The sequence below is a fragment of the Felis catus genome, chromosome B4, assembly GCF_018350175.1.
Source record: "Felis catus isolate Fca126 chromosome B4, F.catus_Fca126_mat1.0, whole genome shotgun sequence".
NCBI classification, from domain to species: Eukaryota; Metazoa; Chordata; class Mammalia; order Carnivora; family Felidae; genus Felis; species Felis catus.
In genome coordinates this window covers 16,774,745-16,802,405 of record NC_058374.1, presented here as the reverse complement: position 1 = coordinate 16,802,405, position 27,661 = coordinate 16,774,745, and the positions used below count along the sequence as shown (strand labels likewise).

The 27,661-nt window shown below is 36.8% G+C and overlaps 1 protein-coding gene across 2 annotated transcripts in view; it reads right to left on the bottom strand.

Annotated features, from left to right (window-relative positions):
• Positions 1–27,661, bottom strand: part of STAM (signal transducing adaptor molecule) — an 81,048-nt gene that overhangs the window by 44,533 nt on the left and 8,854 nt on the right. For both annotated transcript variants that reach the window (XM_045060965.1, XM_004001111.6), the window contains exon 2: positions 14,972–15,056. In XM_045060965.1, coding sequence (XP_044916900.1) covers positions 14,972–15,056 — 85 coding nt within the window. The remainder of the gene's footprint in view (positions 1–14,971; positions 15,057–27,661) is intronic.

The following is a 27,661-nucleotide window of genomic DNA, read 5'->3' as shown; positions in this document are numbered from 1 at the left end:
CTAGAGCCTGCCTCAGATTGTCTCCACCTCTCTCCATTCCTCCCCTGCTCATGTACTGTCTCTGTCTGTCTTTCTGTCTCTCTCTCCACCTCTCTCAAATATAAATAAAAACATTAAAAAAAAAAAAAAAGAAAATTGGACCACAGTTGGTCATAATACATTATCCTTTTTATATGTTATTGGGTTTGATTACAATACTGCTGAGGATTTTTGTACCTTTGTACATAACCGGCCTGTGCTTTTCTTTGTTTTTGGTACTGACCTATTGAAGGGCTTATAAAATGAGTTCCAAGAAAGAAAATTCTAAGTCCGGATGACTTCAGTAGTGAATTCTATCAAATAATTGCTATTGTGCTGAATACACAATTTTTTTGTAGATGTCCTTTATCAGGTTGAGGAAATTTCCTTTAGTTCTTAAAGTTTTTGTTACAAATGTAAATTGAATTTTTTTCAAAGGAACTTTCCACATTTATTGAGATGATTATATGTTTTTTCTTTAGGCTTTGAGACAGTAAATTACACTGATTTATTTTCAAGGGTGAACCAGGCTTGCATGCCTGGGATAAAAACCACAAGATTTTTTTCAAAGAACCAGCTTTACTTCTGAATTTTCCCTATTGTTTTTCTCTTTCCAGTTTCATCGGTCTCTGCTCTTATTTTCATCATTTCCTTTCTTCTGCTTCCTTTACGTTTGCTCTTCTTGTTTCTTAAGATAAAAATTTAGATCATGGACTTGGGACATTTCTTCTTCAAATATAAACATTTAATTCTATAAATTTACCTCTACAGATAGCTATAGCTACATCCTCCAAGTGTTGATATATTTCATTTTCACTTTCATTTCACTGAAAATAGTTTCCAAATGCTGTTGTGATTTCCTCTTTGAGCCACAGGTTATGGCCCAAAATGGAGATAAAATATGATCATAAAAAAATGAAAAGGAAAAAAAAATAGAAAACAAAGGGAACAAAGAATAAAACATACTGAAAACTAACAGCAAAATGGTAGCTTTAAATCCAACCATATCAATAACTACATTAAATATAAATAACCTAAACACTCCAATTACTAGGCAGAGACTCAAACTGGATAAAAAAAAGGACCAGGTATATGCTGGCTATAAACTATCTACAGGAAAATCTACTTTAAATATAGACAGATTAAAAGACAGAAACAAGATAGGAAAAGAGAATATCAACATTAATTAAAAGAAAGTCACTTTGGGCCTTTTTTTGTAAAAGTGAAAAACCTCTTCAAATTTCTTTTAGTTAAAGTAAACAGGTCTTCCTGTAACTGTGAAGTGGCATAAAACAAACCTTCCAAAAGCAGGGGATACCTGTACTTTCATGTAGCTGGGGCTTCTAACGACTTTTTCTCAAATCACAGACTAGCCAGAATGGACAGATTTGTCAGGAATGTACACAGCTGCCTTAGCAAATGTTAGTTCTGATGAACTAAAGCATTGAAGTCAATTTCACCATTCACAAGTTATTATCCCAACCCACCTCAACAAACTACTGTGGGCTTCAAAGAAAGCAAGACAGAGCTTTAAGAGGGGGCTCTTTTCTATCAAATCCTCTCTACTCCCACTCATCTCCCATCATACCACTCTCAGCCATTCAGTTTCTATGTGAAGTTACAACCGCTAAAAATAAACTATCTTAGGCTCGAAGGTAAATGAAAAACTAAGGCGTGAAATCTCCTTAATCTTCAGACACAAATATCACAGGGCCATGCTACCGTGCTTTCTTTTGCAATTCAGACTTTTCCAGTTTCCCACAGAAAACACAGACTGCAGAAATGAAGCTCTTAAGGCAATTCTGGAAACGACACATTCTTTAAATACATTGTATCAGCAGTCACTCTTCAACCTAACCTAACCTAAGTGAATTAATAAAATGTTTCATTCTTGCTCATTCATCTTATTGAAAAAGTATCCAGAAAGCAAAAGCCCTCTACCTACAGTGCCATATGTTCATATGGAGTGCTGAACAATACCGACGCTTATGATTAATCCTGTCACCAATACTGTCAGACTCAATCACCATCTCCATGTATATTACAATGACACTATGGAAAAAAAGTTCAACAGGTAGCAAGTAACTCTGCTGATAATGTTTTCATTAACTAATGTTATGCCATCATTTTCACTTTGGCTTTTATGAATTTTCATAAGCTAAGTTTTACCAAGTCTTATATATAAAACAAAGCCACAAAAGGTCACCATCAAACTAAATCTTTATGACTACCAAATCAGCTTTCACATGTTAGTTGTTTTTATTTACAAATATCTACAAATGGGTAGAACTCTGAACACAGAACAACTTTCTATGTAAAAAGTCATAAATATTAGATAAAAATAGTAAGAGATACTTACATCACATTTGTCATTCATGCTCTTAATGACTGTGTGTCTCAGGTATGAAAAACTGGAATTTACAATTTTGTTTACTAAAATCCACTGTTTTACTCTAATGATATATTCATTGTTTTGTTATCTAGGTCAAAGCTCGCATTCAATATTTAGAGCTGGCCTCTGTGGCAAATTATGTATTCCAAAGATACCCACAATAGTAACTCCCTTCCCACATGCTCTTGTATGAAGTGACTATGACATTTCCTATCAAGAGGTAGTTTACTAACCCTCCTCCTGAATCTGGGCTGACCTCAGTGACTTGCTTCATCAACATAATGTAGTAAAAGTGATACTGTGAGACATAATAGTTCATAAAAAGCTGTGTAGACTTCACCTACATCTTAGAACATTTGCTCTTAGGAAGCTCCCTCTGAGATCCCAGCTACTATTCAGTGAGAAACTCAAGCCACATGTACAGGTTTTGGTTAGTGTTTCAAGTGACAGCTCCAGCTGAGGTCCTAACTGACTGCCAGCCATCAGTTGCCAGCCATATTGAGCATCATCCCACTCAGGCCTTCAGATGACTCCAGTCCCAGCCATCAGGTGACTGCAAGTTCATGAGCGACCTCAAGCAAGAAGTGCCCAGCTGTTAACCCACAGATCCATGATATATAATACATGTAATGCAAAATATGTGCAATACATAATACATATACTATACAATACAACATATAATACATGTATTATAATATATAATACATGTATATCAATACATATTGATACTTCAATATCAGATTGGCATGTCTTGATTCATGACTTTAACTTTCAAATAACTGTTCATTTTAAGTGCCTAAGAACACAGCACAAAGAAGTGAGAAAAAATAAAATTGGGAGTAAAAACCCAATTTTGAATTTTGCCTCTGCTACTACTTTTGGAAAAGTCACATTAAAAATCTCAGTGCTTGGGGTGCCTGGGTGGCTCAGTCAGCTGAGTGTCCAACTCTTGATTTTGACTCAGGTCATGATCCCAGCGTCGTGGGATCCATGCTTAGCATGGAGCCCAAGATTCTCTCTCTCCCCCTCTCCCCCTCCCCCACCACTTGCATGCAATGCTTACTCTCTAAAATAAATTTTAATTTTTTTATATAAATAAAAAATAAAATCTCAGGGCTTTAACTTCCTCATCTATGAAACGATCTCTACAGTCTCGAGGATTCTACAGGTCCTAGCTATAAAATATATGGTGTTTTAAAAAAATATATGGTGTTTTAAAAACAGTAAAATACAAAAGTAAAATCATTGTCTAGGACAAATAAAGATGAAAAAATGAGATTGAATCAGAACCCTATGCTAGTCAAGGACTTGGCTCCTGCTACTATCCCCACTTCCTCAATCATCATCTTCTTTCGCCCCTTACAATGGGTCATTCTCTTCGGGATAAACAGATGTTATATTTAATACAGTCCACCATTAAAAAGAGAAAATTCCTATCAAACAGCCAGTTAAAGAAAGACTCCACTTAAACAGTAGCCAAAAGGACAAAATATAAGACACTTCACCAAAAATGTTCAAGACTGTAAGAGGAAAACTTTGCAACACTACTAAAAAATACAAAGATATGCTATGTTCTTGGATAGGAAGATTTAGTATCATAGAGACAATTTATTAATTCAAAACAAAGCCAATTTAAAAAGAAACAGTTTTGGGGTGCCTGGGTGGCGCAGTTGGTTGGGCGTCCCACTTCAGCCAGGTCACGATCTCGCGGTCCGTGAGTTCGAGCCCCGTGTCAGGCTCTGGGCTGATGGCTCAGAGCCTGGAGCCTGTTTCCGATTCTGTGTCTCCCTCTCTCTCTGCCCCTCCCCCGTTCATGCTCTGTCTCTCTCTGTCCCAAAAATAAATTAAAAAAACGTTGAAAAAAAATTAAAAAAAAAAAAAAAGAAACAGTTTTGTTTTTAAACTAGTCAAGCCAATCCCAAGGTTTATATGGGGACAGCAGGAAGGGGAAGGAGTATTTAGAAAAACTTCAAGGGGGGGGGGGGCAGAAAAGGAAATCTAGCCCTGTCAATTACTGAAATGTAGTCTAAGGCTTTAACAATTGAAATCAGGTGGTAGCAGCACCAATGAAACAAAAGATAAAGTTCTAAAATAGTTGGGGTAATATACACAGTGTATATATATGTAAAGGAGCATAATATATAAAGGCAGTATTTCAAATCAGACAGGAAAAAGATGGATTATACAAAAAAATGGCGCTGGAATTTTAGGTACCCAAACAGAAAAGAATAAAGTTAGAGCCATACCTTATACTACATAAGAGGATATTCCAAATAGATCAAAGATTTAAATGTAAAAAACGAAACCACCAGTACAGAGACTTTTGAAGACAGTTTGGCAGTTTCTTACAAAGCCAATCATAGTCTTCCAAATGATCCAGCAACCATGCTCCTGGGTATTTACCCAACTGAATTTGAAAGCCTGCGTCCACACACAAAACACCTGTACCTGAATATATTTCATACTGGCTTTATTCACAGTTACCAAAAACTGGAAGGAATCAAGAAGTCTTTCAATAGATGAATGGATAAACAAAACTACAATATACCCATAAAATGGAATATTATTCAGAAATAAAAGGAAGTGAGCTATCAAGCCATGAAAAGACACAGATGAAACTTAAATGCCTTTTGCTAAATAAAAGAAGCCAGTATGAAAAGCTATATATTATATCACCTCAATTATATGACATTTTAGTAAAGGCAGCATTATAAAAGCAGTAAAAAACCCAAACCAAAACAATGGTTGTCAAAGGTTCAGAAAAAGGGAAAAAAGGAATGAACAGGTGGAGCACAGGACCTTTTCAAGATGGTGAAGCTATTGTGTGATATTGTAATGACAGATACATATCATTAAAGATTTGTCAAAATCCATAAAAGTGTACAGCACAAAATGAGACTTTATGGAAACTGTGGACCTTAGTTAATAATAATGTACCATTACTGATTCACTACTTATAACATATGTCCCACACAATGCAAGATGTTAATAATAGGGGTAGCTTCACATAAGGGATAGGGTGGGTATACAGAATTCTTTGTTCTGTATGCTCACTTTTTCTGCAAATCTAAAACTGTATTGGGGCTGTCTGACAGCTCAGAGCCTGAAGCCTACTTTAGTTCAGATTCTGTGTCTCCCTTTCTCTCTGCCCCTCCCCTGCTCGTGCTCTTTCTCTCTCCCTTCCTCAAAAAAATAAACATTAAAATTTTTTTAAACTGTATTTAAAAACCAAAGTCTATTAATTACGAAACAAACAAACAAACAAAAAATGAAACCACAAAGAAAAAATGAGTTAATTCCAGTAAAGCCTGAGAGAGGGAAAGTCCTATACAATTCATAATTCTACAAACCATAATAACCATATAAAATTAAAATCTTCTAAATGGAATAACAACAAAGTCAAAAGAACAATGGAACATACATATACACATATATACACATAACTCAAATTATAGACAAGGTCTGTCCCTAATATATCAAAAACTATAAGAAATGAAAGGATATGTACAGACAGTTCACAGAAAAGGAAACAAAAAGCTCTTAAACATAGAAAAGGACGTTCAACTTTGCAAACGATAAGAGTGAAACCTTCAACTCTATGGAAGACTATCCCATGATGAGCCCACAGTGATGTATATGGAAGGGATGAATTACTATATTGTACACCTGAAATTTATATAACACTGTATGTTAAGTGAAATTTAATTAAAAAAAAAAAAAAAAGACTATCCCATCTGAAGCCTCTTCACCTTTATGGACAGGGGTCAAAAGAGAGTCCCAACCACTCCTTCCCAGGTCTCAAAGGTTCCATCTGCAAAGGTCTAGAGCAAGTCTTAGGCACTCAACTTTCTCTACTAAACAATAATTGAGAATTTGAGAACACATGTCTATTATTCCTATTTCCCAGTGCCTAAAGAGAAGCTCCAGACTATTCTTTTCATCATTAAACAGCTCTGCCTATGCATTACTTTCCACCTTCTGAAACGTCTCCACTCTGTCCTCTAGAATTCACAGTCTGTTGTCAACAAAAGCCCTGCTCCTCAGGCCTTTTGCTCTACAGAAATGTGGCTAGGGACGACACTACTCTTACTATATATGGGCCTTCTTTGCCCCCTTTACTACTTCCAAATCATTCTCCCTCCCTCTTTCCTAAAACAGTCCAGTTTTCATCAGGTCAGACTGTCTTCTTAATGCAATTATTTAAAAAACCTCAATTACCCCTTCATCCCTCAATGATTTTAACTCCTGGCTCCCTACTACTCTCTCCAACATCACTCCTGTCTTAATTCTCAGAGATGTTAATTACTACACAGGTGCTGTTCTCAATATCTTGTCTTTTCAACTTCTATCCCACTTTATTATTATTAACTACCATGGTCATAATCCTAGACCATATTATTGCCAGTAAATGAAAACCCTCTATAATCTCAATTCCAAGCATTCCAACTAGCACTTCTATTTTTCTAACTCACTCACTCTCTTATATCCAACTCTGTACTCATTTAGGGCAAATCACCTCTTCTCCAGCTACCCTGTACCTTTCAAGTTCTTAAAAAGCACTAAGCTTGCAGGAATTCATGTAGATGTTACTCCCTCTGCCTGGGACTTCTTGCTTTCAGCTCTTTGCTTCTTCTCAGCTTTAAAGTCATAGCGTAAATGTTACCCCTTCACACTAGAGCTTTCCTAAAAAATCTAAGTAGGTCTCCCCTTTTATTCTCCACTAAAGCACTCTGATCACTATCTCCTTCACTTGTTATCTATTTCTACCTTCCACAAGTAGACTGTCACCACAGCTGATGACAAAGGCTATATTGCTTTATTTACCACTGCATACTTGAAGCATGATACCTGGCCAGTACTCACTGTTTTGAGAAATAAAAGAAAAAATGACTGATGCCATCAACAACAGTTGGCTACCATTCTTTAAAAAAGCACTTAAAAGACCTTGAAAATTAAGGGTATTGAAAGACATCTGTTTCTCTACTGGACTGAAAATGTGTGAGTCAGAGATTATTTTTTCCTTAAAAATATCAGGAAATATTCTATCAATTCCCAGTTGAAAAACAGAAATAGTCACAGCCCAAGTCAAGATGATACAGACAAAATGAAAAGCATAAAAATTTTAGCAAATTCTTTTCCAAAGGCTCCTATTTGTATTTTTCACAAAATGTCAGTAAAGACTATCATTATCCTTCTAATTCTATAGGAATAAATCAATGATTTACTACCTAAATAGACCCCTTAGCCAAGTAAAGAGAAAATTTGTATCATGTTTTCCACATTCAGTCAACTGTATCTTTGTCTAAAGCCAAGCAAAAACAATTCAGACATAAAATAATACCGGAAATCAATCTGGATGTCAATTTCTGAACTTTAATTTTAACTTGTTATTGTGGGTAATCAAGACCTACCCTTCACATTTATTTTTCACATGAGAATATAGACAAATCAATTAAAATAGACAAAAGCTATTCATTATGTGAAGACATGTTAAGGAAAACTGCTACCATCATTCAAGTTCTCTTGATTCTAAAATGACTTTTCAGTCCATCATATGACCTCAACGGCTAGGCATTTTTCAGTACTTACTCATACACTGGAACCGCACACTAAAAATCATGTGAATATCTTAGGAAGTCAGAAAAAACTTTAAAAATGTTCTTTAAGGTTTTAAGTCCAGCATATTCAAACATTTCAGGCTTAAAAAAACCTTCAATAACCTTATATGAAGCAAATAGTAATAACATCTACTAGGCTTCCTGAGATTGATACAATTATTTACAATCGTTAAATAATTTTAGTTAGCAATTACTAAAGTGTGTTAAATATTCTACATATCACTAATCAAAAATTGATGTTAAACTAGAAAATGATTTCTAAATTTGTCTATTTAACAAGCAATGCATTACTAACAGACATTAAAAGAAATACGTTTCTAAGGCTACCAGGATATGTTAATGAATTAACTAAAAATGTCGAATAGTATATACAATATGCTCATTACATATAAATGGGAAATAAATTCATATTTCAGGAAAGAAACAACAGAAAGATACAAAAGAAACAAAAGTGGTACCTATGGAAGATGGGGAGAGAAACAGGGATGACCATTAGATCAATGTCATCCTTTTAAGTTTTAATTTTTGAGCCAAAATAGATCTATTTTTAAAAGAAAAAAGTACAAGGACACCTGCATGGCTCAGTCGGCTAAGCAACCGACACTGGATTTCAGCTCAGGTCATGATCTCATGGTTCATGGGGTAGAGCCCCGCATCAGGCTCCACGCTGACAGCTTGGAGCCTGCTTGGGATTCTTTCCCTCTCTCTCTGCCCCTCCCCTGCTTGTGTACTCTCTCTCTCTTCCCCTCAAAATAAATAAATAAACTTTAAAAAAACATTGGAAGCTGTGTTTCTGGGTCACAGTTCTGACTAAAGACAATTTCACAACGACGGCTCTTTTTCTTCCCCTTAAGACTTGAAAATATTTTCCAAACTGCCATAACTTTAAAATAGATGAAAAGTTATCTATTCATCTATTTGAATAGATAGATTCAATCTATTTGAATAGATAGATTTTTTTGGTTAAAAATAAAAGAAGAAGAAGAAAAGGATTTGTGGGGGGTAGGTGGGGGAAGAAAGACTTGATATAAATTATTTTATTTGTGCACTAAATAATTCTACAATATACTGATGGTTATAAATCATTTTGATAAAAATATCAAAGCTTACAGAAAAAAAACTTTCCCTAAAGTTCCCTGCACAAATCCCCAAATCCACCCTCTTAAATAGATCTGTATATTTTATAAAATTAGATTAACACCAAATGGCAATGCTTTCTTAAAAAATCCAGACTGTTGCCTAGTACACAAAAAAGCTTATGAAATGCATTCCAATCCATAACTACCCTCTACTTCAACCTACCCTACCTAAATTTGTCTCAGGAAATGTCACATCACATGGGTGTAGTTTCAGGAACGCCCCTCTCACACCACTCTTCTGTAAAGCGCAACCCGGTATCCAGAATACCTCACTGACAACCCACAGTAATGTCCAATATTCTTATGCTACCATCAGCAATCATAACTAAACATATGATTAAACTAAACTAAACTAAACGTAAACCAGATCTCAAGTTCTTCATATACACTAACTACAAAATGATTTCAGAGATTAAAAACAAATTTTAAGTGGTTACCAGATGCTTGGGGGAGAGGGATATGAGGAGCTTTCTAGTAAACAGTTTCAGCTGTTTACTGACAAAGAGTACTGGAGATGGATAGTGACGCTGACCCCATAACAATGTGAATGTACTGAATGTCGCAAAACATGCCACAGAACAGTTAAACTTATAAATTTTATGGTATACTGTACGTATTTTACCACACACAATAAAAGCAGACAAGCAAACAAAAGAAGTATGAACACCACCGTAAGTATCCCATAGTTTACTACTCACCTGAGAAGAACTTGAATAATTTTCTACTACTAAGTCGATCTGAGACTATCTAACACAATTTGTAACAATCCTTCTTAGGCATGTAGGTACAACACAATAATTTCAGGGGCCCACAAAAATGTTTTATTTTAAAAGAAAAGGAAAAAAATGAACTTCTGAGGCAAAGAAAATGTTTGGATGTGTAATAATATATTGTCTTGATAACACAGTCATAAAATAGTTTTATTAATTTTCATGGAGAAATGGACCCATGAAGGCAAAAGTGCTCAGAGCCTGTGAAAAGTCCTAATAGGTGGCCCTAATGGTTACCACTTCCTATTACGAAATTACCAAGTTACAACAAAAAGTGAAATGCACCTGGATAAATATAAAACATTATTCTTAAAGAGAAATCACACATGAACAAATATTAAGAGTTTGAAAATTTTTTTAAAGCTCAATAATATCAGAATAGCATCTCAATTACTATTTAATCCTTTTCAAACAATTCTTTATTAATGAGAGCTGTGAAGACATATTACATTCATATAAATAAACAAATGCTTGGAAATTAACTTAATGAGGATTTAAAGGAATCAGAAAGGAATAAATGTTAAGGGAGGAAATACAAGTGGGAGGAAAACAGAGAAGAGGAAAGGAGAAAAGACTACTTGAAAGGACAAACAGAACTAGGGACGCCTGGGTAGCTCAGTTGGTTGACTGAGTTGGTCTCAGTTGGTGACTCAGTTGTCTGACTTCGGCTCAGATCACAATCTCAAGGTTCATGGTTTTGAGCTCTGCGTTGGGCTCTGTGCTGACAGCTCGGAGTCAGGAGCCTGCTTCCGATTCTGTGTCTCCCTTGCTCTCTCTGCCCCTCCCCAACTTGTGCTCTGTCTCTCTCTCAAAAATAAACAAAAAAATAAAAAGCACAAACAGAGCTACACTTCATTGTTTAAATTAGCAAAGTTGAAAATACTCCCTAAGTAAATTCATAAAAATTGCACAATGTCAATTAAAATGCCCAAAAGAGGAGCGTGTGGGTGGCTCAGTCAGTTAAGCATATCTTGATTGTGGCTCAGGTCATGATCTCTTTGTGGGATCGAGCCCCACGTCAGGCATTGTGCTGACAGCACAGAGCCTGCTTGGGATTCTGTCTCCCTCTCTCTCTCTGCTCCTCTCCCGCTAGCTCTAGTACTCTCTCTCTCTCAAAATACATAAACACTTTTTTTAAATGCCCAAAAGATAGCTGAAATATTCAGGAATATAACGACAGCTATCTAAAATAAATACGAAAAAAAAATGAGCATGTGTCTAAACTATTGATATTATATTTAAAAAACACAAATGGAACACAGCTTTTTTTTTTTTCAACGTTTATTTATTTTTGGGACAGAGAGAGACAGAGCACGAACGGGGGAGGGGCAGAGAGAGAGGGAGACACAGAATCGGAAACAGGCTCCAGGCTCTGAGCCATCAGCCCAGAGCCTGACGCGGGGCTCGAACTCACGGACTGCGAGATCATGACCTGGCTGAAGTCGGACGCTTAACCGACTGCGCCACCCAGGCGCCCCAGGAACACAGCTTTTAAAGTTACAAACTAAGACCTTTTTTGAATTCTATGAATTATTTTTATATATTTATTTTTTAACATAATTTATTGTCAAATTGGTTTCCACACAACACTGAGTGCTCATCCCAACAGGTGCCCTTCTCAATGCCCATCACCCACTTTCCCCTCTCCCCCACCCCCCATCAACCCTTATTCTCAGTGTTTACAAGTCTCTTATTATTTGCCTCCCTCCCTCTCTGTAACTTTTTTTCCCCTCCCCCTCCCCCATGGTCTTCTGTTAACTTTCTCTAGATCCACATATGAATGAAAACATATGGTATCTGTTCTTCTCTGACTGACTTACTTCACTTAGCATAATACCTTCCAGTTCCATCCACATTGCTGCAAATGGCCAGATTTCATTCTTTCTCCTTGCCAAGTAGTATTCCATTGTGTAAACAAACCACAATTTCTTTATCCATTCATCAGTTGATGGACATGTAGGCTCTTTCCATAATTTGGCTATTGTTGAGAGTGCTGCTATAAACATTGGGGTACGAGTGCCCCTATGCATCAACACTCCTGAATCCCTTGGGTAAATTCCTAGCAGTGCTATTGCTGGGTCAGAGGGTAGATCTATTTTTAATTTTTTGAGGAATCTCCATGCTGTTTTCCAGAGCGGCTGCACCATTTTGCATTCCCACCAGCAGTGCAAGAGGGTTGTCATTAAATTAAGACATATTAAATATATAAGGACAACATAGATGGACCTTGAGGGCATTATGCTAAGTGAAATAAGTCAGAGAAAGACAAATACTATATGATCTCACCGATATGTGACATCTAATAAAACTGAACTCACAGCAATAGAGAACAGGTTCATGGTTTCCAGAGGTGGGGAATGGGGGTGAGGTGAAGTAGGTGAAGGTGGTCAAAAGGTACAAAGTTCCAGTTACAAGTAAGTTCTGAGGATGCAATTACAGCATGGAGAGTACAGTTACAATACTTTATTGTAATTTTAAAGTTGCAAAGGGAGTAGACTTAAAAGTTCTCACTACAAGAAAAAAATAGGGGAAAGAATAACAAATAAACGTTACTAGGAAAATAATGTTAACATGAAGAAAAACAAACTGATCTCTTCAGCTTCATTGTACATTACACAGAATTTCAGATAGACTATAAATTATTTAACTGGAAAAATATGAAATATTTCTAGTAATGACAGGGAGTTTAATCTTTGCATTTCAAGCAACTAACCCATTATAAAAGGTGACTACAAAATGCAATACCAAATTTATCTTTATCAACATAAAAAGAAAACTGACAGAATGAAGAGAAGAGGGACTTAGTAACTGAAATGCCAGATAAGACTTGTATCTCCAAAATATACAGGGATGCAGCTAGGTTGATACCTAGTGTTTAAGGGACAAACTGTCAGAAAACTGGAACTTGAATCAAAAAGAGGTAAAGCTGCACCCAGTTAACCATATGCCAGGTACGACTATAAACATTTTACACATGTTAACCAATCTCACACTGACAATTTGCCCCCTACACAGAAGATGCTATTTTTAATCCTCCATAGCAAACAAGGAAAGTGGTCAGAGCTCAGATGTGAACCCAGGCAGTGTCACTCCAAAGTCCATGCTCTCAACCACTCAGCTAGCAGCTTCTTTCCTCTGCACAACAAAAATTCACGGACCTGTCTACTCTACAAATCTAAGCCTACCAGATAGATATAAGTTACTACAACACAAAACAAAACAAAAATAAGAGTGATTTTGATAGAGTGTTTTGAGGATTCACAGGACCGTGGTATGATCTGCAGCAAAGGGGATAAAGAAAGCTTCTAGGAGAAATGGTATCTACATTGGGCCTGCAAGGATATGAGACACAGAGACAGAAAATGGGAGAATAAAATATTTCACACTAAAGGAATAGAATGACCAAAAGCATTAAACTAAGGTAGAAAAGCACTGGCAACTGAAAAGCTTGAGTTGAAAAAAATGGTACTCGGGAAAAATAAATGGAAAATAAGAGAGTCAGATGCCTAGAGGGAGGTCAGACTTAACTGAGTGCAGAAGGGAGGGGAGTAACATGGGAGGAGTTGTTATATGGTAACGAGATATAAGAAGCGGACAAAAAAAAATGGAAATAAAAAGAAACATCAGAAGGTTAATTCACTAGTCCAGGCACGGTAGCGAATGTCTCACGTAAAATGGGACCAACAGAAATCGAGAAAAAGGAATAGATCCGTAGCAAACAGTAGCTACTCCAATTCCAATTAAATTAAGGAACTAACAGGATCAGGACTCAGGTCAGAAAAGGACTCAGCATGCTAATATGTAACAACAACAAAGGGGATATGGATGAGGCCACATGTGGAGGCCACGCGTTGGGGAACTTGGCTGTTCTGGGGACAAGGGCTGCATGTTATGGGCCAAAAAGGGCTTGACTGAAGGGGTAGAAAGACCTTGAGGACAAACTGCCCCTGCCTGGTTTGGCTATGCTCAAGAAGTTAACTGAGGAAACTTCAAAATATCAACACTTTTGAGAGATACTATGGAGGCAGACTGACAGAATTTCTCAACAATATTAACGTGGAGGTGACTCTGAGGTTTTAAGAACAAATGAAATAATCTTGTCATTAACAGAGACAGGGAACAAACGAGGGGAAAAAAGGTTTAAAGCAAAAGAGACACGACTTCAGGTTTCTACATGTTGAGATGAAAGCTTATACAGTATCATGTCCAGAAACAATGATGTGTCCTCAAGACTAGTGCTAGAGTGAGAAAAATCACAACTGAAAATAGAGATGTCACCCATATAAAGATATAAAGAAGTTGTAAGATTTAAAACAAAAAAGTACTAGAAAAGAAAAAAGTATTAGGGAAAAAATGGATCAAAGAAAGTTTAAGGAAGCATATATTTAGAAGGGAAGGAAGGAGAGCCAAAGAAAGCATCATCAGAGGGTTAAGATTAGCATCACAAGAATCAAGTACAATACAGCAATGCTCTCTTACATTTTTCACAACCAAGTACATAAACAAGACAGTATTTTTGTGGCACAAAGAGGTAAATGAGGCTACTAATAACCTGACATTATTAGCCCAGGAATTAAGGAAACTATTAATCTGTATACCAGTTGTTAATCCATTTGCTGTATTGAAAGCTCTGTATTAGGCTTTACGCCAAAAAGTTTAGGATTATACTGTCCTAAAACTCTCTTTCATAGCCACTCTTTTCAATTAGGTGCAATGTTGCAGATATGACAAAGAAGAACTGAAAAATAACCATGGAACTTGATAGCTGAGAAATCACTAAAGGTTTTAAAAATCAGTGGGAAAAGCTAGACTTCAGGAAGCAACTATGGACAAGGGTAATTAAAATAGCAACATTGTTACCAGTCATGTTACCCTAAATGGTCATAAAGAGTAACTTAAATGGGATGATACCTCAAATCTTGCCGGCCAAAAATTCTCAAACTAATTTGTAATATGCTTTACCTTGTGGCTCTCATTTTATTCACGTTAATAAAGAGAATAAATAAAGCTCCTTTGAAACTCTGCAACACTTACCCAGTGCGAGACTGACCGACTTTGTCACAAATATCCAAAATGAGGCCCCAATCCTCAGCAGTATTCATCTCACTGGTTGCTTTCTCTGTGTATTATGGAAAGAAAGCATAGACATATCATTTTAAAAAATCTTTAAGAGGTAAATGATCACAAATTACTAAACTGTGATAAAATCAAGTATCAGCAACAAATAGGAATGGCTGCCAGGAGTGTGTTCAATGAAATGTTCAAGTCCATCTTTAAAAGGGGGTAGGAGGGGCGCCTGGGTGGCGCAGTCGGTTAAGCGTCCGACTTCAGCCAGGTCACGATCTCGCGGTTCGGGAGTTCGAGCCCCAGTCAGGCTCTGGGCTGATGGCTCGGAGCCTGGAGCCTGTTTCCGATTCTGTGTCTCCCTCTCTCTCTGCCCCTCCCCCGTTCATGCTCTGTCTCTCTCTGTCCCAAAAATAAATAAACGTTGAAAAAAAAAATTAAAAAAAAAAAAAAGGTGGTAGGAGCACCTTACTGTCTATTACAACCATTTTCCCGATAAACACTTCAGTTGCTTGTTACTTAATATAATAAATAGGCCACTGATACTTATTTATAAAAAAAACTACATACAGGTCTACCCTTTTCCACACACAGAAAGACTAAAATAAGAAATACCTTCATTATCAAATAATTCTTAGCTTTACTTGCCAGTGAAGAAACATGACAAATCTCTACCAAAATGTTTCAGGTAATTAAATTATATGATTTTGTTGATTTTCGTGTCTGACATGGGGAAGGGGGAAAAAATGAACAAAAGAAAACCAAGCTTTAACTGAGTATTTTCCATTAAATAAAAACTTGACAAACTAAATTAAAAACATCAACAGAGGTACCCCATACATTGAGTCCATCATCTCACTAAGCTCCCTCCCTTAATTACAGCAAAAGGATTTTTGAAGCAAACACACAATGACAAGAAAAACATGAGCAACAATTCCTCAAAAACTATATAACAATATAAGCATGTGGCACCTACTTACAAGACCCAAAAAAGGTGTGTCATATACTGGCAGTAACAAAAGAGCTTAAGAACCAGCCCGTTTTCCACCACCGAATTCTCAGAAAAGTCATGTCCTAGTAGCAGAAGGTAATGCCTACAGCTGACAGGGGAGAAGAAAGGACTTAGGGAGAATGGGTTAATGCTCTGGGAAATGTAGGTAGGTACCTACTTTGCCTTCCTTATTCGAAAGCTCTTGCAACCACTTCTCTCCCACCCACCTGAGTAAATGAATGATTTGCTTTCCGAAGATAAAGAAAGGTTTCCTTGATAAAGAGACATCAGGCACAGTTGACACATAAGCACCAAAAATAAGGAATTACTTCTAGTTTCCAGTACAGCATTTAAGGAACTTGGAAGTTACCACTCCAACCAACCAAGTAAAAAGCTGTTAAATAAAGTGAAAACAACTCTTCTTAGATCCCTCAGAAGTGGGATCACAGGACAAATGCTGTCCCAAAAATCAGAGACACACAGATAGATGGATACATAGAAAAACAACAGAGCAGAAACCCGTGAGCAGAAACGTCACCAGAAACCAGTACCATAGATCTAAATTTTAACAGCCAAATTGCTGGAAGCTAAATGTGCACAATTCTGAGTTAAAATCCAAAGGGGCCCGGACACAAGAGAGTTACTGCATTTTTGCAAATTTTACTTCCATAAGCTCTCCCAGGATCTCAAGGTGAACACCAGAGAAATTTTTCTATTTTTCAGCAGAGGAAGGGAGACAATAACCACTGTGAGATACACCAGAGCATTCTCTTCTTAACAAGGCCTACCTGTTAATTATTTTAACTAGCACCTAACCAAATAGTGTTTTACCAGAGATTAACCCACCTAGGGTAAAGGAAATTCCCAACTCCAGTCTGCTCCAGCCTTCATGTTTGTAAGGGGATTACCCAATTGCAGCCCATCTGGCAATCCTTTCCCACCTAAGAGGGAGGAAAAAGCTGAGCATGGGAGAAATTCACACCTCAGGGGCAAAGGCTCATTTTAAAAGACTACCTACCCACCAGACTACAGAACACTTCTTCTTACCTAACATCTTACCATTACAACTGGTCTAGCTTTCAGCAAGCCACAGTATAAAACAAAAATCACAGTTTGAAGAGTAAATATTAGAACCAGATTCACACATGACAGGAAATGTTGGAATTATCAGAAAAGGAATTTTAAAAGCTCTGATTAAGATGCTAAGAGCTCTAAAGGAAAAAGGAGACAATATGCAAGAACATATTGTAAGCAAAGAAATGGAAAAAAAGCAAAAAAAAAAAAAAAATGGAAATTCTAAGAAAGAATCAAAAAGAAATGCTAGAGACCAAAAACAGTCTAATAGAAATGAATGCCTGTGATGGGACTCATCAGCAGACTTGGACATGGCTGAAGAATGAATCTCTGGACTTGCACATATGTCAAGAAGAACTTCCAAAACTGAAAAGCAAGAGAAAAAAAAAAGATGACTGGAAGAAAAAACAAAAAAACAAAAAAACAAAAACCTGCAACAGATCATCCAAGAACTGTAGGAAACTACAAAAAGTCAAACGTAGACATAATTGAAACAGCAGAGAGGAGGGGTGCCTGGTGGCTCAGTTGATTAGACGTCCAACTTGGGCTCAGGTCATGATCTCAAGGTTTGTGAGTTTGAGCCCCATGTCAGCCCCCACCCCAAAATAAACATTAGAAATAAAGAAATAGCAGAGAGGAAAGAAACAGAATACTTGAAGCAAAAACAACTCAACATTTCCCCAAACCGACGTCAGACATCAAACCACAGGTCCAGGAAGCTCCAAGAACACCAAGCACAATAAATATCAAAAAACTACACCTAGTTATATCATTTTCAAGCTGCAAAAAATCAATGATAAAGAAAAAAATATAAAAAGAAATCAGCAGAAAAAAATACCTTGTCTAAACAGGAGTGAACATAAGAATTACATCTGACATCTCAGAAACCCTGCAAACAAGGAGGAAATGGAGTGAAATAGTTAGCAATGAGAGAAAATAACCATCAACCTATTATGTACCCTGTGAAATTATTCTTCAAGAGGAAAGCAGAAATAAAGACTTTCTCAAAGAATCATTAAAGAAATTTGTTGCCAATAAATTCACCTTGCAAAAAAAATGTTTAAAAAAAGAGCTCTTCAGAGAGAAGAAAATGATATAGGATAGGGTGTATGTGTGTTTCCATAAAAGTGAAATAAATGACAGCAAGGATATCAGGAAAAGGAGAGAGGAACTATGAATATTTCATTATTCATTTCACTTGCCTGCACTACCAGTGAAGTGGTATGTTATTTGAAAGAGCAACCACTAAAAATAGCAAAAATAGAAGTTAATTAATATGCTACAAAAGTGAGAAGACTGAATCATATGAAATGTTGCCTTAAAGTCACAAAAGGCAAAAAAAAAAGTGGAAGAAAAAATAGGAAAAAATAACAAGGGCTACAACTAGAAAACTGTAACAGATATGGTAGATATTAATCCAACAATACCACATTAATGGTCTAAATACAAATATTATCAAAGTGATAAAAAAAACAAGATGCAACATATTTTGTCTACTGGAAGCCCACTTTAAATACAAAGACATATAAACATTAAAAATAAAGAGATGGAGAAAGAGATACTATGCTAACATCAATTAAAAGAAAGTGGGAGTAGCTACATTAATTTTAGACAGAGCAGATTTGGGAGCAAGTTACCAGGGATAGAGGCATTACATAAGGTAAAGGGTTTAATTCTCCAAAAAAGACCTAACATCCTTACTATGTACATGCCTAATTACAGAATGTTAAAATAACAATGTCAAAAAGTAACAGAACTGCAAAGGTAAATAAATGAAGTCACTAATATAATTGGAGAGTTCAACAGCCCTCTATAAAAAAAATGGACAAATCCAACAGGCAGAAAATCAGTAAGGACAAAGTTGAATTCAACAATACCATCAGACAATTGAACATAATTGGCATCTACAGACTATCCAACAACAGCAGAATACACATTCTTCTCAAGCTTACATGAAATATTCACCAAAATACACTGCATGGCCATAAAACACACAATAATAAATGTTAAAAGATTAGATATTTTACAATGTCTGCTCAAGGACCACAATGGAATTAAATGAAAAATTATTAACAAAAAAATAGCTAGAAAATCACAAAATATATGGAGATTAAATAACATGCTTCGAAGTAATACACAGTCAAGGAAGAAATCTCAAGGAAATTTTAAAATATTTTCAAATTGCAAGGGGCGCCTGGGTGGCGCAGTCGGTTAAGCGTCCGACTTCAGCCAGGTCACGATCTCGTGGTCCGTGAGTTCGAGCCCCGCGTCAGGCTCTGGGCTGATGGCTCAGAGCCTGGAGCCTGTTTCCGATTCTGTGTCTCCCTCTCTCTGCCCCTCCCCCGTTCATGCTCTGTCTCTCTCTGTCCCAAAAATAAATAAAAACGCTGAAAAAAAATTTTTTTTAATATTTTCAACTAAATGAAAATGCAAGTACGACATACCAAATTCGTATGATACAGTTGAAATCTATGCATACTGGAAAAGTTTACAGCTTTGAATGCATACATTAGAAAAAAAATCTAAAATCACTAACATAAGCTTCCACTTTAGAAAACCAGAAGAGCAAATTAAATCCAAAGTAAGCAGAAGAAAAGAATTAGAGCAGAAATCAATGAAACTGAAAAAAGAAAATAGAGAAAAATCAATACAACCAAAAGTTGGTTCTTTGAAAAGATCGACAAAATTGATAGTTGAAAAAGAAAAAAATAAAGAGAAGATACAAATAACTAATATCAGAAATGAAGGAGATGTTACTACAGATCTCGCAGACATTAAAGTAATACGAACATTACTATGGCTCAATAATATTGAGAGGATCATGGGAACCTCCAATTTATAGCCAATCAGTAAGAAGCACAGGTCATATCCTAGACTTTGATTGGCATCTGAAGTGGAGAGTGAGGACAGTCTTGTGGGACCAAGCCCTTAACCTGTGGGATCTGACATTATTTCCAGGCAGATAGATAGTGTCAGAATTGAGTTAAATTAGTGGGACACTGGTCAGTTATCCACTGAGAAGCAGAGAGCTGCTCAGCAGTGTTGGAAAACCACAAATGAGAATTATGAATAACTCTAGGCTCACAAATTTAATAACTCAGATAAAGTGGATCAATTCCTTGAAAGACACATCTGTCACAGTATACACATACAAAAAAAAAGACAATCTGAATACCACATTTAAAAAACTGAACCAATAGGGGTGCCTGAGTGGCTCAGTCAGTTAAGTGTCCAACTTCAGCTCAGGTTATGAGCTCATGGTTTGTGAGTTCGAGTCCTGCATCAGGCTCAGAGCTCTCAGCTCAGAGCCTGGAGCCTGGATTCTGTGTCTCCTTCTCCCGCTTGCACTCTCTCTCTCACCAAAAAAAAAAAAAAAAAAAAAAAAAAATTGAACCAATAATTAATAACCTTACAAAACAGAGAGCATCAGGCACAGAGAAGTTAATGTTAAATTCTACCAGACATTTAAAGAAAAAATTATACCAATTATCTCCAATCTCATCTGGAAGACAGAAACAGGAAATCATTCTATGAAAACAATACTACCCTACTACCAAACCAGACAAAGACATTACTAGGAAAAAGAACTATAGACTAGAATCTCTTATGAACATAGATGCAAAAATTCTTAACAAGATACTAGCAAATAAAATCCAACAATATATAAAAAAGAATTACACTTCACAATCAAATGGAATTTATCCCAGGTATGCAATGCTGGGTCAGTATTCAAAAATCAATAAATGTAATCCATCTCACTGACAACTAAAGAAGAAAAAAATCACATGATCTTATCAATAAACTCAGAAAAAGCATCTGACAAAGTCTAACAACTCAGGATAAAAATTCTCAGCCAACTAGGAATAAAGGGTACTTCCTCAACTTGATAAAGAACATCTACAAAAACATCTATAGTTAATATATTTCATGGTGAGACACTAGTAGCTTTACCACTAAGATCAGAAATAAGGCAAGGATGTCTTCTCTCACCATATCTTTTTGCCACCATACTGGAAGTCCTAGCTAATGCAAAAAAAAACCAAAAACCAGATACATCACATACATACATACACACACACACACACACACACACACACACACACACACACACATATATAAAGTACTCAGATTAAGAAGGAACAAATAAACTTGTCTTTCTTCACAGATGACATGTTCATCTATGTAGAAAATCCAAAAACATCATCAACAACAAAAATTCCTAGAAATAATAAATGATTTTGGCAAAACTGTAGGATACAAGGTTAATTATAGAAAAGTCAATAGCTTTCCTACACAAGAGCAACAAACGAGTGTCAGTTTAAATTAAAAACACAATACCATTTATATTAGCACTCAAAAAAATAAAATACTTGGGGTGCCTAGGGGGCTCAGTCATTGGTTAAGTGTCTAACTTCGGCTCAGGTCATGATCTCTCGTTCCATGAGTTTGAGCCCCGCGTCAGGCTCTGGGCTGATAGCTCAGAGCCTGGAGCCTGCTTCTGATAGCTCAGAGCCTGTCTCCCTCTCTCTCTGCCCCTCCCCTTTTCACACTCTATCTCACTCTCTCACAAATAAACATTAAAAAAATAATAAAATAAAAATGAGTATAAATCTACAGAATACGTGTAAGATCCATATGAGAAAAACTACAAAACTATGATGAAAGAAATCAAAGAATTAAATAAATGGAAAGATATTCCATGTTCAGGGATATTTACAGCAGATTTATTCGTAATTCCCAAAACTTAGAAACAACCATGACATCCTTCAGTAGATGAATGGATAAAATAAGGTACATTAGAACAATGAAATATTATTCAGTGGTAAAAAATAAAAATGAACTAACGAGCCATTAAAAAACACAACAAACTTTAAAGGCGTACTACTAAGTGAAAGGAGCCAGTGTGAAAAAAACAGATACTGCATGTTTTTAACTATATGATGTTCGAAAGAAGGCAAAATTATGGAGACAGTAAAAAAAAAAATCAGTGGTTGCCAGGAGCTGGAGGGAGGGGAAGAGAAACAGGGGGACCACACAGGTTGTGTGGGGCAGTGAACTACTCTGCATACAATGGTAGACACATGTTATTATGTATTTGTCAAAACCCTTGGCAGATACAACACCAAAAGTGAATGCTAATGTAAGCTGTGGAATTGGGGTGATGATGACGGGCGTATGTGGGTTAAGAGACTACAACAAATATACCACTTTGCTGCAAGACGCTGATAGTTGGGGACGCTGTGCGTATGTGGGGGCAGGAGGGATATAGGAAATTTCTTGACCTTCTGCTGAATTTTTCTGTGAATCTAAAACCACTCTAAAAAATAAAGTCCATTTTAAAAAAATTAATAAATAGATGAATTAAGCAACTGCATGAATGCTGATACTTGCTGTGAAAAAAGGAGTTTAACACAGAAGCCTTCCTGACTGGTATCCTTTAAAGGGCCTGCTTACAAGCATTGTCTGTGTACAGGAACTTGGGTTTAGGGAAAGTTCCCACCGTTCACAGAACTGAGAAGACTGACTCCTTATGTCTAAACTGGTTGTACAAACGTACAAACACTATGGTTTTTGCTGAATACCTGCTTTCCTTGTGGGAGTTTGGGTTACGTGCCAAGTAGAGTATGCCTACAAGATCAGCTCCCAATAAAAGCCCAAGCACTGAGTCTCTAATGAACGTCCCTGGATGCAACATTTCATACATGTTGTCACAACTCACTGCTGGGGCAATTAACTATATCCTATGCAGAGGACCCAAGGAAGCTTGTGTCTGGTTTTCCCGGACTTCACTCATGTGCCCTTTCCCTCTGCTGACTGCACTTTGGGTCCTTTCACTGTAATAAATCGTAGCTGTTCTATGTTGAGTCCTATGAGTCCTGGTGAATTCTAGACCTGGGGGGCTGGGAGTGGGTGGTCTTGAATCCTACCCCCGCCCTGCATCAAATATCTGCTCTCTGAGAAATTATTCTATTCTACCCCCTCACCTTCATTTGTACCTTCACCTTACAGGACTGCTCTCTGGGGATTCCAGGTCAGCCCAAGAGGAAACACCTAAACACACTCAAGATCATGATATGAAGGGGTAGAGGGAAGTTCCACAGTAAATGGCATACCACAGCAACCTATAATGAAGTTCAGTTTATAAGGCCTAACCACATGATTACGGCTTCTGAAGTGTTTTCTATTTCTCTGGTATTAACCATGGGCAAACAACCAAGGATTATCACGTATCTGAGAGAATCTTCTAACATAGAAGACACAAGAAAAGACAAAACAAATACAGAAAACAAACAAACAAAAGAAACAAAGAAAAAAGAAAAAGAGAAAAAAACAGAATAAGGCAAGTTAGAATAAACAAGAGCCTATGTAGGAGGGAAAAAATTTCAAAAGAAATCTGAAACAAAATCTGTACAGAAGTAGACATAATCTGTCTTGACAGGAGCACTCTAATTTAAGAACAGATAGTTTAAAAGACAGCATCATCATGATCCCAACTAACATTTTCATTTTTTTTAACCTAAGATGGGTTAGGAGTGAGAGGCCTGATCCACACCAAGATTCTTACCTGTAAGGGTTGGTCTTGGTGATGACAGTGAAATTCCTGCTCCCCACATCCCCTCAATGCCCTGCAGCCTGGTTCAACAATGATACTCATTTCCTCCATTTTGATCTACTACTGAGAGCTGGAGGTCAGAGTTGGTTTAAAGCAGAAAAGAGCAAGCAGCCAATTCTGTCCAAATTCTTTGCAGGCTTACAACTTCTGATCCACAGCAGAGCCCCAAGGGATAGAGCAACACCTACTAGTCAGTCACTGCCACCAGACGCTGGCAGTGAGTTGTCACCAACGAGTAGTGGGTACCTATACCTAATCATCCTACCATCTGTGAATAGGGAAAATAACAAAAGCAGGTTATTCACACAAATGAATTCCTTGTATAAGAATACAAATGTCTAATACATCTGAGATCTTGGTTAGGTAACTTATTTGCAGGAAATTACAAAATTTGGACATTCAACAAAATGGAATAAGTTTCTAATCTATGCCAGGCTCCATCTGAAGTAGCTTCGACTCTAAAAAAAGAAATGAAACCAGCCGATAGAGACCTAAATAGATGACAGAAAAAGTGTCACAGAAAAAAATGGAAAGCCCAAGCAAGCTTAAAAAAAGGTAAAGACCTGGGGGAGAGAGAGAAAGAGAAACCGGAAAGGCTTCTTGATATACTTAGAAACTAAGAAGAGAACAGGATTAATAGCAAACTCTTTTGTTTCTATTTAAGTATAGTAAATATACAGTAAATACAGTAAAGAGTGAAGTTATAAAAACAGAAGAGAAGCATAACAAAGAATCTAGGCTAGATACAATAGAGACTATGCTGTGAAAGGTTGGAATCACTCAAAAACCTAAAATACAAGATGTTGTGTTTGTCTTAATTCAAGAAACAGAGAGCCAATAAAGTTTCCAGCAAATAAATAACCTAACCAGAGCTGGACTTTCAGACAAAAATGAATACTACCCATATGTGAAAATGGTTTGAAAGGGGAAAAGAAGAAAATAGAATGAGAAATGAACAGTACTTTGGAAACTAAACAGGTTATTTAGAAAGCAAATGTTGAAATGCTATTTAATTTCATTTGGGCTGCGGGTATGCCAAGAGGATAACTGAGTCAAATTTACCTGTCACTGTTCAAGCTTACATAATATACTGTAAATCCCCTGAAAACAACAACCATTTCTATTTTGGGCAGTTTTTTCAATATTCATGTTCTCAGCCTAAGTAATTAATAAATACTAAACTTACGCAATCACAATATGAACCCATAAAAGTCACAGAAACACAGAGACCTTTAATAGCATCTACTTCAATAATTTTCAAATTTTACTTTTCAGTACAGGAAACCCTCCACAATGTAACTGTGATGCTACCTTCTGTTCTGTTCAGAGTTGTGGGCACAGAACTCCACAAGTTTCCCCGCACTTCACACACAAGCAACAAGTGCAGGGGTTCCCAGGTCAAATGCACTTCTGATCAACTGGCTACAAATTCAAGGGTTCCCATTATCCCCCTCAGGTTCATTAATTCACTGTAACAACTCAGAACTCAGAAAAGTACTTATGATTACAGTTTTATTACAACAGATACAAATCTGTACCAGCCAGTGAAGAGATTCTTGCACAGGGTAAGGTCTGGAACAATCCCAAACCCAACGCCTCTGTACCCTCAGGACACATCATCCTCCTGGAACATAAATGTGCATCACCAACAAGGAGGCTCAACCAAGATTTGGTGTCTAGAGCATTTATTGGCATTTCGTTACGAAGTTATGAAGCCACCTCCTGGAACTCAATCTCCAGGCCTCCTACTCCTCCCTGGGGATCTGATTAATATCATATGATTCAAAGTCTCAACCATCTAATCACAAGGTTAAGCTAGAGTGACCAGCTTCCATGCTGAGTCATCTCATTAACATAGACAAAGATCACACACTCTCATTCAATATTCTTTTATAAGAAAATCTTACCTTCAAAGAAACTCAGTTGTAAACCAAATCCAAGTAGAACTGCTCTAATTGAGGAGACCCTATGGATCCCCAACCCCTATGAAACCAAAGAAAACTGAGTGACTCATCCTGATCAATATCCTCCAGTCTAACATTTACTTCATCTTAGAAAAGGTAATCAAGTCATTACTTTGATCTGATAGTGTATTTAAATAATTTATTCATCATCCTTACTGACTGGTAGCCAAGCAAGCCTTTTAAAAAACATAGTGCATTTATGCATTTAAAAACATAGTGCAAAAACAAGAAAACACTTAAATTCTACCATCTTATTTAAAAATATAATAGCTAAGCTTATTAAAACTTAACTTATGGATGCCTGAGTGGCTCAGTCAGTTAAGCATCTGACTCTTGATTTCGGCTCAGGTGATGATCTCACAGTTCGTGAGTTCAAGCTCTGCATCAGCGTGGAGCCTACTTGGGATTCTCTCTCTCTTCTCTCTCTCTCTCTCTCTCTCTCTCTCTCTCTCTCTCTGCCCCTTCCCTTCTCATATGCAAGTGTGCTCTTTCTCTCTTTCAAAATAAACTTGAAAAAAAAACTTACTAAAACTTCAATAGTTAACTAGAAATGATATTTTTATGTCTGATCAAATATAAACTGCTTATAACCATTAACAGAGTATGATCTTACAGTTCTGAATTAAGTTGTACCCAGGAGTACGTCAGCGATTTGCTGAAAACTCGTGAACTACCTACTTTCTTACTCTCCAATGTATAAACAGGATCAGGATCTGACTCAAACTTCTACAGATCAGAAATGCAACCCATGTCAGAACTCTAGAACTATTCAAATTCTTTATCGATGCTGCCTCACAATCAACAAGAGCAATAGCACAGTTCTTTGTCAGTGACAAAAACAGCGAATATTTTTAAATCGGATGAACAAAAACTATTAGTAACAATTCAACATGGTTTTGTGAACAGCAAAATCAAAACTATTTTCTAAGACAAAAACAGGGTTTGTAGGCAAGGTAAAAGTGACAAGCAAAAACAGAGACTTGCTTCTAAAGAATTCAAAGCTTCATAATGATCTCACTTTATCCTCAGATTATCCTTACCCTAATACAAAGCTTGTTTAATTGCACTTCACTTTATTGCACTTTGCAGATAATGCTTTTTCTACAAATTGAAGGTTTGTGACAACCAAGCTTCGAGCAAGTCTATCAGCACCATTTTTCCATGTGTCACATTTTGATAATTCTTGCAATATTTCAAACTCTTTCATTATTATATTTGTTACAGTGATCTGTGATTAGTGATTATGATTTGCTAAAAGCTCAAATGATGGTGAGCATTTTTTAGTAATAAAGCACTTTTTAATTAAAATGTGTGCACTGGGGTGCCTGGGTTACTCAGTCGGTTGAGTGTCCGACTTCAGCTCGGGTCACCATCTCGCAGTTCATGAGTTCGAGCCCCACATCAGGCTCTGTGCTGACAGCTCAGAGCCTGGAGCCTGCTTCAGACTCTGTGTCTCCCTCTCTCTCTGCCCCTCCCCTGCTTGCTCTCTCTCTCTCTCTCTCTCTCTCTCTCAAAAATAAACATTAAAAAAATTTGTAAAAAAAAAAGATGTATGCACTACTTTCTAGGAGTGATGCTATTGCACATTTAATAGACTATGGTATGGTATAAACATAACTTGTACATGCACCAGGAAACAAAAAAAATTCATTTGACTCACTTTATTGATATGTTCACTCTATTACAGTGGTCTGTAACCCAGCCCACAATACCTTCAAGGTATGCCTGAATACAAAGATTAGTGATCTTTGATGTTGCAACTGTTAACTGTTTTGGATCATCACAAATCACGTCCATAGTAAGACAATGAATTTAATAGATAAATGTGTATGTTCTGACTGTCCACTGAATGGCCATTCCCCCATCTCTCTCCCTCCTTCCCCCCCTCTCTCCGTCGCGCGCTCGCTCTCTCTCTCTCTCTCTCTCTCTCTCTCTTCTGGGGCCTCCCTATTCCCTGAGACACAAAATATTGAAATTAGGCCAATTAATAACTCAACAATCACCTCTAAGTATTCAAG